At 41.9% G+C, this 21,166-nt stretch overlaps 1 protein-coding gene across 2 annotated transcripts in view; it reads left to right on the top strand.

Moving 5' to 3' along the window:
* The first annotated feature begins 11,552 nt into the window (after positions 1-11,552).
* Positions 11,553-21,166, top strand: part of LOC138360122 (sulfotransferase 1A1-like) — a 16,220-nt gene continuing 6,606 nt past the window's right edge. The window contains exons 1-3 of one of the 2 annotated variants that reach the window (XM_069320058.1): positions 11,553-11,693; positions 14,034-14,241; positions 15,832-16,285. In XM_069320058.1, coding sequence (XP_069176159.1) covers positions 11,575-11,693; positions 14,034-14,241; positions 15,832-15,849 — 345 coding nt within the window. In that variant the 5' untranslated portion in view covers positions 11,553-11,574 and the 3' untranslated portion in view covers positions 15,850-16,285. Of the gene's footprint in view, positions 11,694-14,033; positions 14,242-15,831; positions 16,286-21,166 lie in introns of those variants that run through there. The other variant, XR_011226212.1, reaches the window with a different exon arrangement.

The raw sequence follows: 21,166 nt of genomic DNA on the forward strand, positions 1-21,166 counted from the left end.
TCTTCACCAGTCTACTTTGTAGAAGCTGTGAGCCACCCCCGGACGAACTCTGCTGAGTGTGTAATTGCCTGCCTGAGGAGTGGCAGCGACGGGAATCGCCGTATCCGGGGCTGGCTGGTGGAAGAGACTACCCTCTGCGGGGCCGACCAAGGAGAGTGACCAGCGAGTCACAGGAGGTTCCTGCCTAGGGCTCGCAACCCTAGTATTAGTCGTGGAGTGGCCTAACAGCGCGGCTGATTAGTACCTGCTAGCTATAGGCTGGACTGTGGTTGTAGGCCATCACGATGAGGCACCCAGTGGGATTGTGATTTGGCTTGCCTATGGCCAGGGTGGATTCATCGTGGGTTCTGGGCCACGGAAGAGGAAACCAGGAAAGGCTACTCAGAGTGAGCGTCTCTAAGTGTCTTCAGTGTCTTCAGAGGGAGACGAAGCTGTTAATATTGTGTAAAAATAATTCCCGTGTGTGACTTTTATTTATATATGGTGGTGGAAAAGGAATATATATAGAAATTGGTATACTTGTGTGTTTAATGTACCTCCCCCGTTGATTTTACTTGCATTACGGAGTGCACCCCTTGAAAACCTCTACTAACTTGGGGCCGGATACCCAAAAACAAATACCATCAGAAAAGAACCCGGTTGCGTCCCATTAGGGCCGTAACAGTGCTGACCGTTAACGACCTTCTCGGTCGTTAACCTTGTTCTCCCTGTAATATTGAAAGTATTACTATTAAATAACAGTGCCATTTTTTTATGTGACGCAATAACACGATAAGGCATTCCGTAACAGTTACCAATCCAGGTTGGATTGCAACTACAATGCTCAAACCTAAAATACAACCTGTTTTTAATTCATCCCACGTGATTAATATCTTTAGACTTCCTGAGTGGCTTAGTTGTAGCTTATCATTGGTCCTCAATTCTCTTTTTACTCCTTGAACCCATATTAGTGATACCATCTTCTCAGCTTAAATGTAAAGTTCTGCAGGGTAACTGGGATCCTCATCTGTTAGTAAATAAAAAAAGGACGAACAATATTAATGATAAAGAGGCCAGTCTAAAATCTCTCGGCTCTCGTTATATTGTACAATATTACCCCAAGTCTCATCTTAATGAAAATATATTTTCTATTGCAGTGTTTTACAAAGATTCACCAAACATTAACCAACAACACGATTCCTTTCAACCCTCAGATTTCATGAAATCTCTTATCTGGGGTATTTCTCTCTTACAACTGAGTCAAGAAAAAATATAACAATGATAAGTACCTAACAGACAGAATGCCTTAGGCAGTGGAGGCAGACTCCATACACAGTTTCAAATGTAGATATGATAGAGTCCAATGGGCTCAGGAATCTACACACCAGTTTATTGACAGTTAAGAGGTGGGACCAAAGAACCTAAGCTTAATCCTCCACCCCAAGCATAACTGGCGAGTACACACACACACACACATTCGATGGAAATAAAAATTTAACCAGTGTATATATATGAAACTATAATCTCAATTTGTTTTCTTAGTAAGTATTAAATAACAGTAATATTATTTTATTTACTAAAGCAAAAAAAGAAAGAATAAGAGTGTAGTATAAATATACTGTATACAGTCACCCAGGCCGCAGAGCTGGATTAGACACGCGTGTACAATTTTAAGCATCCTAGAGAATATTATTTTAAGTTGGGAGTTGTTATTACTATTTTTTTCTTGACTCAGTTGTAAGAAAAAAATTCACCAGATAAGAGATTTCTTGAAATTGAGGGTAGAAAGGAATCGTGTTGTTGGTCAATGTTTGGTGAATCTTCGGAAAATTTAAGTGTAGAAAGAAAAGTGTCAGCGTACCTAACCGATGGAATGCATTAGGCAATGATGAAGAGGAGGCAGACTCCTTATGCAGTTTCAAATGTAGATATGATAGAAACCAATTGGCTCAGGAATCTATACACCAGTTCATTAACAGTTCAGGTGCGGGACCAAAGAGCCAAATCTCAATCCCCCCAAATACAACTAGGTGAGACACTATACACTATATTTCTATTTTTTAGTAAATATAATATTATTTTATTTACTTAAACAAAAAAAAGAGAGAATAAGAATTTTAGTTTTATATATACTGTATATAGTAAACCGGGCATCAAAGCTAGATTACACACGTGTGGACAATTTTAGGCCTTCTAGAGAATATTAAGTTAAGAATTGTTGTCATTATAATATTTTTAACCAAGCACCTGGTTCACACAGTATGGTCTTTTTTAGCCCAATTATTAAATATATTCTCATCCATTTAATTTAATATTTGGAAAATTCCTACCTCTTTTATGGTGCTTCGAAATTCATTTGTTCTCTTTCTTCACTTTTTATACTTTTATTTGTGTTAAATGTTGTGAAAATTCCAAAGTTGCCAGAATTACCGCAAGGGAACCAGCTATGGCATGTAGTGAACCATAACATATTTTATTTTACCATCAGTCATTCCAACTGCAACTGATTCCACATATGGTATTTTGTTATACATATTCATAATAGATGTTATCGTAATGAACAGACATAAAATAACTAATACAATAAGTATAAAATATGTGAATATTTTATTCCCGAACATATATGTTTTTTGTATTTTTTATATAGAAACCGCAAAGTTAAATTAGACCCATGTGGTTTATTTGAGAAGTTGTACCGAAGGACTAGTGTCTTCTAGTTCCATACAGAACAACATGACGCCTTAAATAACTGATATGGTGAAAATATCTTTTAGTTTCCTTCCAAGTAACTGATATGGTAAAAGCACCATATTATCCCCCCCTTCTTTTCCATTATGTGGAATTTGTTACAGGAGTTTCATGAATGATAGAATCAATTGTTTAAGGGAATTTCCACAAATTGATGTCAAGATGAAAGATATAAAGATTTCCAAGCAATAAAATAAGAATCAATCGATTTGCTTTGATGTTGGAATTTGGAGGTGTAATGGTTTATTAGACTGGTGGAATTTGTAACAACAAGGAACATTTTTAGTTCTTTCCAGTCTTTTATTTCCAGAGAATTTTATAAAGAAGTGATCATGTCTCGGTTCCCAATGTAGATATGATATAGCCCATTAGGCTTAGGAATCTGCACACCAGTTCATTGACTGTTGAGAGGTGGGACTAAAGAGCCGAAGCTCAATCCCCCCAAGCGCAACTAGGTGAGTACAACTATGTGAGTGTGCACACACACACAATGGATAATAAAAATATCAACCATTATATATGAAACTATACTCAATATTTTCTTTTTTTAGTAAGTATATATTATTATTATTATTTTATATAAAAAAGAAAGAATAAGAGTTTAGTTTTACATATACTGTAATACAGTCAACCAGGCCGCAAAGTTTGATTAGACTCGTGTGGAGAATTTAAGGCATCCTAGAGAATATTAATTTAGGAGATGCTTCTTTGACACTTTACCTTCTACACTCAAGTTTTCCAAAGATTCACCAAACATTGACAAAGAGCATGATTCCGCTCAGCTTTCAGATTTCATGAAATTTCTTTTCTAATGTATTTATCTCTTACAACTGAATCAAGAAAAAAATTAATAATGACAGCAACTCATAAATTAGAACAATTTCTTGAAGTTCTCGTTCTATGTAATTTTTGGCATAACACAGCTGATTTTTTTTGTCATCATAAGTTTTTAAAGAAATTTTCATGCACATCCCAGGGTAGATGACACAAAAATCAGCATGAAAATTACCTCTGCTGAAGACATTGAAAAACTACAAGCAGATGTCAACAAAGTTTTCGACTGGGCAGCAGAAAATAACATGATGTTTAACAGTGATAAATTTCAGGTACTCAGGTACGGCAAAAATGAGGATCTGAAACATAATACAGGGTACAAAACACAATCGAATCTTCCCATAGTAGAAAAACAGCATGTCAAGGATTTGTTAATAATAATGTCCGACGATCTAACGTTTAGGAGCATAACCAAGCAAATATCGCGTCAGCCAGAAAAATGATCGGATGGATTACGAGAACTTTCAAATCCAGGGATCCCATCACAATGGTTGTACTCTTCAAGTCACTTGTGTTGTCCCGTCTCGAGTACTGCTCTGTACTTACTTCCCCCTTCAGAGCAAGAGAGATTGCTGAAATAGAGGGAATACAGAGAACATATACGGCACGCATAGACGAGATAAAACACCTAAATTATTGGGATCGTCTCAAAGCTCTCCAAATGTACTCTCTAGAAAGGAGACGAGAGAGATACCAAATAATATACATATGGAAAATACTGGAGGGTCAGATCCCAAATCTACACAGTAAAATAACAACGTACTGAGGTGAACGATATGGAAGAAAATGCAAGATTGAACCAGTGAAGAGCAGAGGTGCCATAGGCACAATCAGAGAACACTGAATAAACATCAGAGGTCCGTGGTTGTTCAACGTCCTCCCAGCGACTATAATAAATATTGCCGGAACAACCGTGGACATCTTCAAGAGAAAACCGGATGGTTTTCTAAGAGAAATTCCGGATCAGCCGGGCTGTGGTGGGTATGTGGCCTTGCGGGCCGCTCCAAGCAACAGCCTGGTGGACCAGACTCTCACAAGTCGAGCCTGGCTTGGGGAGTAGAAGAACTCCCAGAACCCCATCAACTAGGTATCAACCAGGTAAGGTGCCGACCAATGACTGTACCACATCCCAGGGTAAGGTGCCGACTAATGACTGTACTACATCCCAGGGTAAGGTGCCGACCAATGACTGTACCACATCCTAGGGTAAGGTGCCGACCAATGACTGTACCACATCCCTGGGTAAGGTGCTGTTACGGACCCGAGTCCAGCGTCCGAGCACGGAGCAGTGACGACGACGCCATCTGTGGGTCAGCTCCCGAAACCCCCTCCAAATGGACGACGCCATCTAGTGAGGACGAGATATACCGGCCACAGGGGCTGGTTTCCCGTCTTATTCAGCTCGTAACATAGCCGCTGCTGACCTCTGGTGAGGTGACACTTAGACAGCAACGCCATCTATGGAGTGGATAGGTGGGCGTTTGTGTCTAAGCCTGTAAGTGAGGTGCCCTAGGGTGTCCCTAGTACTGATGACGTGTCTGATTACAGAGTCGACCTGGGACTGCTGTATTGGACGATGGATCAGTCTACCCAAGGCAGCCAAAGTCTCTCCACGTGTTTGCTGCAGAAGTTGTGAGTTGCTCCCGGACGAACACTGCTGAGAGTGTTAGCCTGCCTGTGACGTGGCAGAGTTGAGGAATCATCGTACCCGGGGGTTGACTGGTGGAAGAGACTAGCCACTGTGGTGCTATAGAGAGAAGAGTGATCAGCGGAATCACACGAGGCTCCTGCCTAGGGCTCGCAACCCTAGTATTGGTCGTGGAGTGGCCTACGCAGCGGAGCTGATTGGAACCTGCCAGCTACAGGCTGGATTTGTGGTTGAAGGCCTCCACGACGGTGCACCCAGTCGGACTGTGATTTGGCTGGCCTGTGGCCGGGGTAGATTCGCCTAGAGAATCAAAGGATTCATCGTGAGGCCACGAGAAGAGAACCAGGGCTACTCATCTTGAGCACCGTGAAACATCCTGAGTCTTCGGAGGAAGACAAGTTATTGTACATAAGTGTAGTTATAGCCCCAGCGAGTGACTGAGATATTTATTTATGGTGGTGGTAATTATATATACATAAACCAGTGAATTTGTATCCCTTCCCCTTTTAATTTACTTGCGTCACGGAATACACCCCTTGAAAGCCACTACTAACTTGGGGCCGGATACCCAAACTCTAATAATGTCAGAGAAGAATCCCGTTGCGACCCGAGAGGGCCGTAACAGGTGCCGACCAATGACTGTACCACATCCTAGGGTAAGGTGCCGACCAATAACTGTACCACATCCTAGGGTAAGGTGCCGACCAATGACTGTACCACATCCCTGGGTAAGGTGCCGACCAATGACTGTACCACATCCCAGGGTAAGGTGCTGACCAATGACTGCACCACATTCCTGGGTAAGGTGCCGACCAATGACTGTACCACATCCCTGGGTAAGGTGCCGACCAATGACTGTACCACATCCCTGGGTAAGGTGCCGACCAATGACTGTACCACATCCCTGGGTAAGGTGCCGACCAATGACTGTACCACATCCTTTGGTAAGGTGCCGACCAATGACTGCACCACATCCCTGGATAAGGTGCCGACTAATGACTGTACCACATCCTAGGGTAAGGTGCCGACCAATGACGGTACCACATCCCTGGGTAAGGTGCCGACCAATGACTGTACCACATCCTTGGGTAAGGTGCCAACCAATGACTGCACCACATCCCTGGATAAGGTGCCGACTAATGACTGTACCACATCCCTGGGTAAGGTGCCGACCAATGACTGTACCACATCCCTGGGTAAGGTGCCGACCAATGACTGTACCACATCCTAGGGTAAGGTGCCGACCAATGACTGTACCACATCCCTGGGTAAGGTGCCGACCAATGACTGTACCACGTCCTAGGGTAAGATGCCGACCAATGACTGTACTACATCCAAGGGTAAGGTGCCTACTATAATTAAGTAACCATGTTGATTTTAGTGGGTGTTGTCTATCAGTCTGGGGGCCAGATTCACGAAGCAGTTGCGCAAGCATTTACGAACCTGTCCATCTTTTGTCAATCTTTGACGGCTTTGTTTGCAATTATTAAACAGTTAATGAGCTCCGAAGCACCAGGATACTGTTTATAACAATAACAACAGTTGATTGGGAAATTTTCATGCATGTAAACTGTTTAATAAATGTAACCAAAGCCGTCAAAGATTGAGGAAAGATGTACACGTTCGTAAGTACTTGCGTAACTGCTTTGTGAATCCGGATCCAGGATATCACTGCTATCGTACTCTGCTGACGATAGACAAAAACTGGTCGATGCTAACTTAGAAAACCTTCACTTTGTCATCTTAGCTATTGATGCTGATGCTGTTTAAGAGGAGAAAACCTACACATTTACACGCTTGTATTCTCTATAAAACATGTTAATGTTTACGCTTCCTTCCATAGTGCACATGTAAAGATTCATTAATTGTTAGGTCCGGTTTTTGTGAGATCGCTGTACAGTTCCCTCGCTCTCACCCGTAATGACCAGTGACCTCCACACTATGGATACCAGCCACCAAAATGCCTCCTCCAATTACAGGTCATTGTCCTCTACAGTTAAGGTTTTTACACTTATTGTGGAATAAACTCCTTTAATTTAAACGTTTGTTCAAGCGTGAGAACGGGCGAGATTTTTGGAAATAACCGGAATTAATGTTCATAATTATTTTAACGAAGCATTCTACTGTTCTTCTTTAACATAAATTTTTGTGCCTCATTTTTCTCTATGTCCACTTACAATTGTTTTTTTATTATCTTTAAAATGATAGCCTAAGCATTAATTTTTACACTGAATTGGTATCACTAGATGGATGCAAGTACTTAATTAGCCGAGTTGGTAACACTGGGGTGTTGACTTTGGTGGAGCCTCAGCCAATGGCCGGCATATGTGTTGATTGTGTTGTTGTGAGTAGTTGTGTTGCTGCTCCTCCTCCCACCTTCAGTGTCACAACGTGAGCTGTAGTGTGTTGACGTATTTAAATGAATATTCTTCAGGGAAGACTATAGTTAAGCTGTGAAAATAATTTGGGGACTGTATAACCAACTGCTTTAATAACTTTGTGTAGATATAGTAGTTGCCAAATGCAGTAGTTCTCTTGGAGTGAGCAGAGTGTATTTACATTCTATTTGTGAAAAGACACTGTGATTGGTAATTGTGCAGTGTAAGTAGATAAATATTAAAATGGTTGTAATTATTTGCCGACGCTGTATGGAGGAAATATAATGTTGGAGGGAATGTAGGAGCCGAACAGCTCGTACTGCTCCTCGCGGTCTATGCACGCTGTAAATACTGCCTTCCTTGCCAAGTGATCTTTCTTTATTGAGCATGTTACGACCCTCTCGGGACGCAACGGGGTCCTTACTCTGATGTTGGTAGAGGAAGATATAATGTATCCGTTCCCAAGCCAGTAGTGGCTATCAAGGGATGAGATCCGTGACGCAAGTAACTTAAAGGGAGTAGGGAAAGAAAGCTAAGAACTTAATATTATAATTATTACCATCACCGTTTAAATATATAAAATAAATGAGTGCACAAAGGGGAGGGGTATTAACACTTGACAAGGGGATTAATCCTCAATCGATGTCTTCTGCTGAAGACGCTGGTGCCATAACTCTCGGTGCCGAGTCCTTGGTGCTTTCTTCGTGGCCTCAAGATTAATTCTCCAAAGAAGTTGAGCCTACCCTGGCCTCAGGTCAGCCAAAACACAGGTCCACTGGGGGGCACCGTCGTGGAGGCCGTCAACCACACGTCCAGCTGGTCTGCTGGCAGGTTCTGAGCCCACAAGGCTGGTACGGCCACTCCACGGACGATAAAAGGGGAACGCCCTAGACAGGAGCTTCGTGTGACACCACAAGTCACTCTCCTGTCTTCAGTACCCCAGTGGATGATCGTCTCCAACAGTCGGTCCCGGGTAAATCCTCTTACTGCCACTCCACTGGCAGGCTAACACACCACAGTGTTCTTCCGGGGGGACGACTTCACAACAGCTGCAGCAACGTTCAAAGTATGGAGACTGGCTGCCTCGGGTAGACTGACTCCACTTCCATCACAGTGGTCCCAGGTCGGCTCTGTAAGCAGACACGTCATCAATAACCGGGACACTAATACACCTCACTTACGGGCTCGGGCACAAACACCTGACGTATCCAGTCCATAGATGGCGCTGTCGTCGGAGCACCACCTCACCGGGGGTCAGGAGCGGCTGTGTTGTGAGCTGCACAGGACTGGAAACTGGCCCTTGTGGCCGATATTCGCCGTCCTCATCCGGGTCGTCGTTCGTTTGGCGGGGGTTTCGGGAGCTGACCCACAGATGGCGTAGTCGTTACTACTCCGTGCTCGGATGCTGGATCCGGGTTCGTAACAGAGCAACTCGTTGGTGTTTGGTGTCTTGCAGGAATGGCATAACAGTACAGTGGATGCCACATTTAATCTGGAGAATGTAATTTTGGTCCATCTCTATTATGGGTTAAGTTGGCTTCTGTGCTGACCTTTCAATAACGCAGCGTTGAAACGACAAAGTAATTGCTGGTAACGCGCCCCGCCAATGGCAGGGAGTTTGTACTATTTAAATATACATTGATGTCTGGATTTATCGCTGACCAATAGGCCAGTTCTTGACAATGCGACTTGTGTGTATTTAAAATATATACCAGCTCGTTCTTAGTCGGTCGGCATGTCATTGTAGGTGGACTTAGTGTTGTGAAGGTAATATAACGACTGTGTAGTTGTAAGTAGGCGGAGTTTTTCCCGTCAGGTTTTGGCAGACTTAGTAAAGTTATATATACACATAAGAACAAAGGCAACTGCAGAAGGCCTATTGGCCCATACGAGGCAGCTGCTATTTATAACCACCCAATCCCACTCGTATACATGTCCAACCCATGCTTGAAACAATCGAGGGACCCCACCTCCACAATGTTACGCGGCAATTGGTTCCACAAATCAACAACCCTGTTACTGAACCAGTATTTACCCAAGTCTTTCCTAAATCTAAACGTATCCAATTTATACCCATTGTTTCGTGTTCTGTCTTGTGTTGATACTTTTAATACCCTATTAATATCCCCTTTGTTATGTCCATTCACCCACTTGTAAACCTCTATCATGTCACCCCTAACTCTTCGCCTTTCCAGTGAATGCAACTTAAGCTTTGTTAATCTTTCTTCATATGAAAGATTTCTAATTTGGGGAATTAACTTAGCCATCCTACGCTGGACACGTTCAAGTGAATTTATATCCATTCTATAATATGGCGACCAAAACTGAACTGCATAATCTAAATGGGGCCTAACTAGAGCAAGATATAGCTTGAGAACCACACCAGGTGTCTTGTTACTAACGCTGCGATTAATAAATCCAAGTGTCCGATTTGCCTTATTACGAACATTTATGCATTGATCCTTTTGTTTTAAATTCTTACTAATCATAACTCCCAGATCCCTTTCGCAATCCGACTTCGCAATCTCAACATCATCTAGCTCGTATCTTGTAACTCTATCATCATTACCTAACCTCAGAACTCTACATTTATCAGCATTAAACTGCATCTGCCAATCCTTTGACCATTTCAAAACCCTATCTAGATCAACTTGTAGTGATAGTGAGTCCTCCTCCGAATTAATTTCCCTACCGATTTTCGTATCATCGGCAAATTTGCAAATGTTGCTACTCAAACCTGAATCTAAATCATTTATATATATTATAAACAACAGAAGTCCCAGGACAGAGCCTTGAGGCACTCCACTTAAAACATTTTCCCCACTCTGACTTGACTCCATTTATACTAACTCTGTTTCCTTTGGTATAGCCATGCCCTAATCCAGCTTAATATAGCACCCCCAATACCATGAGCCTCTATCTTTTTAATCAGTCTTTCATTTGGCACTACACCTAATGACAAGTGTGGTATTTGTGTATATCTATCGGATCTAAATTAAGTTTTTCGGATTCCAGTATTAACTTGCACGGCATTACAGATTATACTGTGCTCCTGATTCTTGCAGAGGCAGGTGTTGCATAGTTCAGTATGTGGTGTGGTAGGTCTGGTGAATGTTAGATTTCTATCTGCCCAAACATCCCCACCCAATGAGCGATGACTGGTGGCGCTAGTTACGCTCCATTCCCTATTTTATTAAGAACATTAATTTTTCTTTTTGAAATAACTACTTTAATTGTAGTTTTTGAGTATAGTTGTATTGTTGATTTATGTAATTTGAATAGAAGTGCAGGAACTGGTTAAGCTTCGACATCTCCCCCACCCTCCCCGACCCACATAGTCTACCCATCTTTCATAACATTCTTCACCTAATACCTTTACCAACTAATATTGTTCATATCCCCACCCGCCATCCCTGGCGTCACATAACAGGTCATCGGCCGACACAGCCCTGACATGGGGCCATGTCACGCATCCACAAATAATCATCCTCGCCATCAAATTGTAAACATCTTTATTAAAGTACTGACACTTTACCTATCACTGTAATGCCTGACATAGACCAGGTATTTTCATGACTTGACTGCCATAACGACCCGTGTAGTTGTACCCAGGAAGATGAATACTAAGCTGGCTAGTGGTCACGAGGTGGAGGACATGAGCGAGGAGTGACTGGCCAGGATGGAGCATGAACAGACGCTCTACAACAAAGGTATGGTCCGCCTCGGGCCCGGAGGCTGGCTCTACCCGACGCTCTTCACCAAATATGCTGACGCCATGCAACTACAAGGTGTAATGTCTTTATTGTTACTTTGATGACACTTGAATATGGGTAATGTACTTGGTCGGGAGGGTGGTGGGTGAACGGTGCCCAGATCACTCTCCCCTGATATATATGTGGGTGTCAAATGTATACACTTGTATGTTCTCTATAATGTATACTGCAATAATGTTGTTCTCTTCAGTTCACTGAAGGTGACGTACTTGTGATGGGTATGCCCAGGTCTGGGACGACCTGGATGTTGGAGTTGGTGTGGACGAAGCTTCACAACCCCGACCTGAACCAGAGGGACAACCTGCCCATCTTCATCAGAGCACCGCATATAGAGTATGACAGATTCTTGGTTTATCAGTGGGATTGTCTTGGTAACGCCCGGGACTAGGGCTATAATTACTGTATAGTCTGATTGCTCCTAATAAATCGGTAGGTGTGGTTAAATGATTTAATTAGTGTTTAGCTGCTTAGTTCTAAATGAGCCCCGGTTTAGATCGCATTTATGGAAGACTTTTTCGGAATGGTAGTTCAGCAAGCTGCAGTAAATTCGCTAATTTGCAGACGTACCTTAGAATAGTTCCCTTTAATTTTGAAGACCATGTAATATTAGCGAAGGTCTTGCAAAAGTTCTTTAAAATAGTATTCATAAATATTCTTAACCATTTTATCTTGGCAGAAAATAAATATTTTGCCAAGACTTTTGACATTTCATAAAACGGTTACTCCTGCTTAACACGGCACCGGATGTGGATAAAATAGTGTGGCAATTTTGGCTGCTTGAGATAAGATCTGTTAATGACTGTGTGAAGTATTATTCCTTTAACCATTTCCTGTGTTTGTACTTTACGTTGGTAGAATACAAAAGATGGGTTGTTCAGTGGTTGGTTGTTCAGATTAGTACTAGCAAACAATTTTTTTTTTTTTTGAGGGGGGGGGGGATAATCTGGGGAAAGCGCAAATCCATTAAGACTATATAGCACTTGGGAAGGTCATCTTGATGATTTCAGAGTTTTCTAGTGTCCCCGGTCCTCGACCAGGCCTCCAACCCCAGGAAGCAGCCCGTGACAGCTGACTAAAACCCAGGTACCCATTTTACTGCTGGGTAACAGGGGCATAGGGTGAACAAAACTCTGCCCATTGTTTCTCGCCGGCGCCTGGGATCGCACCCAGGACCACAGGATCACAAGTCCAGCGTGCTGTCTGCTCGGCCGACCGGCTCCCTAGACAGGTCAAGATACATTTTTGTGAGCGTTTGTACTTGTCTGTAATAAAGCCTCGCCCCAGCTTGATTTATTAGTTGCAAAAAGAGGGATGGGAATTGTAAATTAGTCATAAAGAGTGTTTGAGGCGGTGCTGGGCGAGGGGAGATGCCACCTTTTATAAATGTTCCGTGGACACGAGGGGGAAGGGGGGGGGGGTGGCTGGCAGACTAAATACTAGTGGTTGCAGGAAATAAATGTCATAAATTTCTTGCAATATTAATACTGGTTGGGATGCTTACCCTGGCTTTACGGTTAAATGCATTTATGAAGTCACTAAAGCCTTTAATGCCATAAAGTCATTAAAGCCATAAAGGCTTTAATGACTTCAATTTTTGGTATATTTACCAAATTGGTATTTGGACCAATCTTCATGATTGGCCCAAATACTTTGGCTCAATACTGTAGTTACATAAAATAGGTCATGCATGTGAAGCAATCGCTTCGGAGGTCTTGGGTAAATATTTATAACACTTGGTCTTGTGTGTGTAAGCAAAATTATCATGTCCGACTCTGGTGATTGGTTCTCTTTGTCAGTGTTGGATAATTCAGTTTAGCATTGATGCTAAACTGTCCTAAATTAATTGTTCACTCGCACACTACATTGTTGTTTTCAGGAAATGGGACCTCTGACAATTAAACCCGTCCCCCTGTATTGGGACGAAGGATGACAATAGTACGTGCATATGTACAACCTAATTAGAAAAGTAGGGATCAATACTATTGAATTTCGATAAATTAACTTTTCCACTGTAGTTGCAAAGACAAATTAACCTAACCTTTCCTAGGTCTCTTACGTGCAATCGGAGGTTTAATAAAGTAAATGTTATACTAGGCATTGGAATAAGTTTTCAAATGTTTCCGGACAATAGTACAAAGTTCTACCTAATTGCTTAGAACGTCAATCTTTGTACTATGGTGCACATGGTTTTTGTAACTCTTTAACCAGAGATTAGGTTGGACACACTAAGTAGTTAGGGACTGATATCCTGTGACAGAATACAGGCCCTGGGTATAGGTCATATAAAATTTGTAACGTGAAGCATAATATTGTTTTAAGATGGTGATAGTTTTGTGACAATAAGTGTTTGGCTTAAATTTCTTTATTACCTCATGATTACCACATGTTTGTGCACGTGATGTTAATGTGTGCTTGAATATGTGAAGTCTTGTGTTAACTGTCGGGTGCAACATGCGAGATTAGCAAAGAACCATTCATATATCTGTTGCAATATATGAAGGATCCTGTATTTGTGCTTCTGGATGGGTTTATATAAAGAAATGTATTGCTAGAACTTATTGCATAATTGGTGATTTAAGAATAAACTCAAATGTATTTATTCTAAAGCGATTAAATTTAAGTATTTCAGCTCTGGGTAGGTGTAGTAATAAAACAACAACAAAACATTTCCAGTTTTGACATGATGCTTGACAGCAAGACCATCAGAAGCACTGTTGAGAATCCTCAGCAGTTCACAGAAATGTTTCGTCAAATGTGTCCAGGCAAGAAGGTTGAAGACGGAGTGTTTCTACAGATTAGCGAGGCTCTACCTGCTCCGAGAGTGATGAAGACCCACCTGCCCAGCACCCTCCTTCCGCCTAGCCTTCTTCAAACCACAAAGGTCCGAGTTGGTTACTGTTCTAATGGTTTTATGGGAATAAAATGGTTGGATTTGCAATCGCTGCTTCATGAAGCAAGAGTCGTACGGTTTGTAATCAAACGATTAGAGTATTAGTTAAAATACAGCTACTGAAGATAAATATCGGTAAAATGTTCTCTAATCCTGCCGTTTCTATTCCTTCATTTGAATTTTTTTTAAGTCTCAATCTAAATATTGACAAGACTGTTTTCTTTAATAATTGGATCAAATTTTAAACGTGGGAGCCATGTGTAGTGGACATGTATAGACCCTTTCCTCTCCCTCCTTGAGCTGCCGCCACTTGGGGTTTACCTATTGACTAGTTTGGTTTTTCCAATAACCCTGCTCGGCCGAGAGCCAGTGGGTTTTATTGCTCGATAAAACGGTGGGTACAAGACGTGCAGGCTTGCACACACCCAGCTTGTCTCGCTCACTGCCGTAACCTGTACACTTTAGGATACTTTCCCCTTTTGTTCTAGGATTGGAAGGAGGTTGGAAAGTGAGACTTTTATAATGGGCAGTGTTTTCTGGCTATCTAGTCACTCTACTTTTCACTGGGCGGTTCGTGCTCATCAGTGTCGATCGGATAAGTAACAGTATTTTGTTATTGTCAAGAGTCGGCTACTTAAAGGAAAAGTTCAAAGTAGAATGGGCTATGGAGACCCTAAGTATAAGCTCTTCCAGATCCATTATCTGGATCAGTAACTGATACTAAAGATCTGGGGGATGTATTTGGGTTTTCATTTGAATTTCAGCCCCGAAGGGCTAGCGGTACCAATTATGGAGCTGGTGGGTTAGTATAGCCCTCCAGGTTTTCAGTTTTCTGTTTGCCTGAGACTTTGGCTGATCAGTGCTGTCGTTGAAGTTTGGTGAGGTGACCTCTTCGAGGTCATCTTGTATCAAGTAGGTGTGATATTTGTGGTGTGGCGAAAGACTCCTCCTAAAATTTCCTAGTCTGAAGAGTCTGTAACATACGTAGTTGGTGTCTTTAATCCCGCAGCCTGAGGTAGGCTCGGGTGTCGTGGATTAGTGGTAGAAGCTATTTCAGGAGCATTGGTGGTGCTGTTAGACTTTGTAAACGGCACGTCTGCTGGCATTACTGCCGAGATAGTGATGGTAGGAGTGTTGGGAACTGGAGAAGGAAATACTGTTTGTGCCACCCGGGCCTTGGGTGGTTCTAGTCTGTTATAGTTTTCGTGGTCGATCTGGTGGTAGTCTGTAGAGTGGAAGTGAAGGCAGTGAGACTTGCGACCAGGGCGGAGGGTATGGTAGCAGTTGTGGCAGCAGGAAGGTCATCAGGTACAACAGGTGTTGGGAGTACATTCGCAATTCTACCGATTGATTGATGAAGATTAAGCAACCAAAAAGGTGGCACGGGCATGAATAGCTCGTTAGTGGTAAAATTTAATCGTCGGGCTGCTATCGCGGGGTTGACAGTATTTGAGGGTGTCCAGCTGCTGGATGCCTTTTTTTTACCATAAGAGTGGCAGTGTTGATGGCATCAGTGTGGTTACGGAAAGATTCGAGTACTCTTAAAGCTCCTCTAAGGTCGTTGGTTGCTTCACATTCCAGATGGCGGCGAAAAAGTGACACTTGTGATTGTTTGGCAGACGGTGCACTCTGTCGGGGTTCACCAATCTCCCAGTTGCATCTGTAACCTAGACGTAATCTACATAACCGAACTGCTATTTACCTGTGGATTCCTTTTGGATATTTAATTTTTTTAACTTGTTGTTCTGAAGATAACATATTGCAGAGGGCGAACATTCTGTTACTCTGGTGTAGATAAGCTTTGTTGAGATGAGCTTTTTGGTGATAGTCTTTCATGTACTGTAGGCTGGGTTGGATTATATCAATGGATGACGTGTTGCCAATTTAGCAATTTCATCAGCTTTCTCATTTAATGTCACTTTCCTGGATTTTCGACTTGGACTTACGGGCGGTTTCCCTAACCGGTTGTCGGATCACGAAGTAAATTTACGGACAGTGTTATATTGGGTATTTACAATTATAGACCAATATCAAATCTACCCATTCTATCAAATATTTGAAAAAATTATTTACAAACAGCTCTATTCCTACCTCGTAAAATTCGACATACTCAGCCCCTGCCAGTTTGGCTTCCGTCCCAAAAGAGCACCAACGATGCAATCATTAGTCTCCTTGACGTTATCTACTCAGCCCTTGACAAAAATGAGTTTCCGATTGGACTCTTCATTGACCTAAGAAAAGCCTTTGATACTGTTAATCACAACTACCTCTTACTTAAACTCCAGCATTATGGAATCCGAGGCCTTGCCCTTGACTACATCCGATCCTATCTTAGTGACTGACACCAATATGTAACCATCAATGATACAACTTCTTCCACTCTACCAATTACCGTTGGAGTGCCACAGGGCAGCATCTTAGGACCTCTTCTATTTCTTATATATATAAACGATCTGCCTAATGTCTCTAATATTCTCAAACCTATATTGTTTGCTGACGATACTACCCTTATCTATTCAAACCTCAACCCACATACACTAAATAATGTTGTGAATAATGAATTAAAAAAAGTCCACTTATGGATGTCAACGAACAAACTAACATTAAACATCGAAAAGACTTACTACATCTTATTTGGAAGCAAATCATCAAATGCAATTCAGCTACAGATAGACAACATTAACATCAGTAATAAAAATGATGGCAAGTTTCTTGGCCTATTCCTAGACAAGAGACTCAACTTCAGCACCCACATTCAACACATAACTAAGAAAGTCTCTAAGACAGTTGGTATACTCTCCAAAATCAGATATTATGTTCCTAACTCTGCTCTCCTCTCACTATATTATGCACTAATCTACCCCTATCTTAATTATGGTATCTGTGCATGGGGGTCTACCACTGCAAACCACCTTAAGCCCATCATCACACAGCAAAAATCTGCTATCAGAATAATAACTAACTCTGCTTTCAGACAACACTCGGCTCCCTTGTTTAAATCCCTAAACTTGCTAAATATTAACTCCCTCCACACATTCTCTTGTGTCAACTACATTTACAAAACCCTGTTCTTAAATGCAAACCATGCTCTGAAACTCTCCCTGGACAGATGTAATAGGACCCATTATCACCACACCAGAAATAAATATCTCTTTGATATTCCCAGGGTCAAACTTAATCTGTGTAAACACTCTATGCAAATTAAGGGACCTAGTCTATGGAACTCACTCCCTAGTGAATTGAAAAACTGTAAAACTTTTGCCTTATTTAAAAGCGAAACCAAAAAGTACCTAACTTCATCTTCTTAGTTTCCTACACTGAGCTTTAAATATGCTCTGTACCTAGTGTTACCCAATCTCCTAATTTTTATGTAATATCAAACAACCTTATCATTGTGTTCATTGCTGTCTTCTTTTATGTGCTAGCCATATGCTGTATTGTGACTACCAATTTGTTGTCAACTACCATTCAAGCTGTCATTGCAATCAATCTTAGCTACCTATGTGCTTTAATATACTGTACCTACAATTTTCTCTCATCTTTTTTTTTCATTTCATGTAATCTGTTATCATTTTTTGTCTATAAATTTTGCAAGTATTTACCTCCTTAAAATTTTCTTAGATTAAGGACCTGCCCGAAACGCTGCGCGTGCTAGTGGCTTTACAAGACTGTAATTACCATATTTGTATCCTCACATTCCTTATGTACATTCTTGTATATGCATAAATAAATAAATAAATAAATAAATACTACTCGATCGACTTGGGGTTGTATGAATATGTTTGCCATTAAATTTTTGTTTTCTCTAATAGGCACTGTGCCTATTTGAGAAAACGGCAATGTATTGTAACTTAGAGGAGAGACTATTGAATTGGTGTCACAACGAGGGTAATCGCGCACTCCACACACTCTTGTGTTGGCCGCGATCATGATTCTACATTTATATGCATATGTCTGTGTAGAGAATTTTATTCCGAACACTATACAAACAAAAAAAACGGAGTGAATCAAGTATAAACTTGAAAAAACATGAGCAAAGTAAAAACATTTACGCTCACGGGTACAAACACGCGTAAGATTTTATTCGCCACAAATTTATTTGACGCTCTGTTGGCCAATTCTACCCATGTTCTTATAGAACTTTCTATTGCGAACACATTGCTATAAAAATGAAATACGTAGCTTGAGAAATAATGTCATGACAGTGAAATAAGTATAAACTTTCAAAGCGCTGCATCACAACAGTGTCGTCGCTGCTGAAATCACGGCTAACGCTTCGCCCAGTTCCCACACTCGTGCGGAACATAATTAGACATTGATAGGCATATGTCTGGGTAGGGAATTTTATTGCGAGTTCAGTGATATCAAAATAATCGCTGTAGGATGACTGTGAGGCTGGCAACAAACGAAAGAGTATGAACATTTACTTCCTGTTGGGTGTCACGGCGAGTCATCTTCGTGTTTATTTACTTCGTGGTGGGATAGCAAATGCTTGGGTGACATTTTATGCATATGATCTTGTAGAGAATTTTATTGCCAACGCATTGATACCAAAATGAAAAACGTAGCTCGAGAATTGATGTTAGGAGCGTGAAAAGATGATAAACTTTTTTGTGTTCACGCTTGAGCGCCCAGAACGCCGCGCGCACAACCCGCTTTTTTTTCGGGGAGTGCCGCGCACTAAAGTGTTAAGGGGATTCCCACATGGGACGGGATCCAGTTTAGGGTGATGTTGAGTCTTTTGCCTTTAGTGACTGCTCAGATACAAAATGTTGGTAATTATTTCCACGTAGTCTTTCCACTGCTTTTTTCCTAATATTTGAAGTGCAGCTTTTGAGTCTGCACGAAACTCGAAATGCCATTACACAATCGCATGTGCGAATGCCTGTTTGTCAAACGGCTCGGATTGGGTTGATGCTGGTCCTTATGATTTCCAATATGCCTGTTTACTGTCCGTGCAAAGAGCAGCGCCAGCACTCATATTGTGTAAACCGATCCGTCTGTGAAGTTGTGGGTGGTCCTGCTACTGGAATGCTGCACATTTGCTTCTCTATGATGCGCTTTAGGATTGTGGGATTGTAGGTTTCCTTTTTAATCGGAAGACCTTTTACTACTATTTTGAAGGTAGGCTCCTCCCATGGCGGGGAACAAGTGTAACTTGGGTGTGACTGATCACGCTATCAAAAATCGTGCTTTTTAATTGTTTAGGAAATTTCCCATTCTGGCAGGCTAAGAGTTTCCGTTTTGGCAAAGTCCAACCACAAAGGCCTGCCGTACTGGGACTGGATCAGGGGAAAATAATTATCTTGCTGATAAACGTAGCTGTTCTTTGATATTCGTTCTTGAAGAGAGGGCAAACCCGTTTCCAGTGTAGTTTAAAGTTTAGTCCACATACGGGCTCCCAGGGCAGTTCTCGTAGCATTGTTTGGAGCAATTTCAAGCTTTTTCAATTATTGGTGTGATACTTGAGTGAAGGTACGGCATAGTGGATTACTGGTCTGACTGCCTGTACATCGTATGTGCGAAGGACTTGCAGATTGGCTCCTCCAGAGAGGGAGGTTTGTGACCTGAAGATTGCTGTCTGAGCCGCTGTTCTCTAAAGTGACCTCGGCATTAAAATTCTTATGTCCATGATTATTCCTATATACTAAGTGATCACCCGTTCAATTGCTTGACCCTGTACTATGAGCTACACGTTGGGCTTCGCTTTTATTATGGACATGGCTTTTGTCTTTGTGGGGTTGAGTTTGATACCAATCTGCTTTGCCTCTTCAGTGATGCAGTCTAAGCATTTGGGTGCAAGGCACGCCTCGTCCCTTCCTTTTCTGATGATGACAGCAGTCTGCATAGTTTGGCAGCCTGCAGTGTTGTGGGAGTTTTAACCTCTGTTCTTTCCATTAAACAATTGAAGAGGAAGGGGGGGGGCTAAAAATGCCGCCTTGCGGTGTATCATTTTCATGTCTTTTTTTTTTTTTTTTTTTTTTTTTTTTGAGAAACTGTGCCATGAAGTGTCTCTTGCTTCTGAGACAGCTTTTAGTCCAGGAGAGCAGGTTAACTTTGACCTCTTTATAAACAAGGCAGCAGAGAATAGCCAATTCAAAGGCTTTCTCGTGGTCCAGGAATATCGGCCCTCCTGGTCTGTCGTTAAAGTGAGCTAACAGTTGTAATACATCCACTGAGCCAACCTCTCGTCTATAGTCATACATACCATGGTGCAGTTTAGGTATTTTCCACTAAAGTCTGTAGAGTGTCATTCTGTTGCTGTCTTTGCTGCTCAGCTTTGGAGAAATGGGCCTGGGTTTTGCTGAATCTTTGGGTTTTGGGATCGGTACCGTTTGCTCTATTAAAAGCTCTAGATTTAGTTTTAGAAGTCCAGGCTCGATTAATTAACGTAAAGTGTGCAGCGTCTCCTCTGGGCAGAGGTTCCTAATCATTTTATAGGATATTTTGTAGTATCTCGGGGATGTAATCTTGGAGTTTTTATTGGTTCAATTGTGCTCGTCTAGTGTGTAATGGTTATTAGTGTCAAACTTCTGCAAATGCTGTAAAGATTCTGTGCCACCTTTCTTCCGGTCTGCACTGCCAGTACATCTGCAAGTTGAGTACTGGCTGCTTTCTGCCTCCTGGTTGCCAGTACTTCCGCTTCTGATGCGGATCCTTAAGGTGTGGGGCTTTTAGGTGTTTTATTTCCTTTGGCCAGTGGATTTGCTGCCACCTCTAAGGTGGTCATTCAGATGTGAACACCATTCTAGCCACTTTCGTGTTTATTAGCCTGGTCTCTTGCTGCACATGTTCCTTGACCTCACAAAGTCCTGTTGTGGTCACTTGGCTGTTTTTTTTTATATAGCTCCATTGTGCTGTTGAGTCCGAGTTCTAACACGTTTGCAATAGTACCAGTAATCTTTGGTGTCTGAAT

Source organism: Procambarus clarkii, unplaced genomic scaffold, assembly GCF_040958095.1.
Source record: "Procambarus clarkii isolate CNS0578487 unplaced genomic scaffold, FALCON_Pclarkii_2.0 HiC_scaffold_97, whole genome shotgun sequence".
NCBI lineage: Eukaryota > Metazoa > Arthropoda > Malacostraca > Decapoda > Cambaridae > Procambarus > Procambarus clarkii.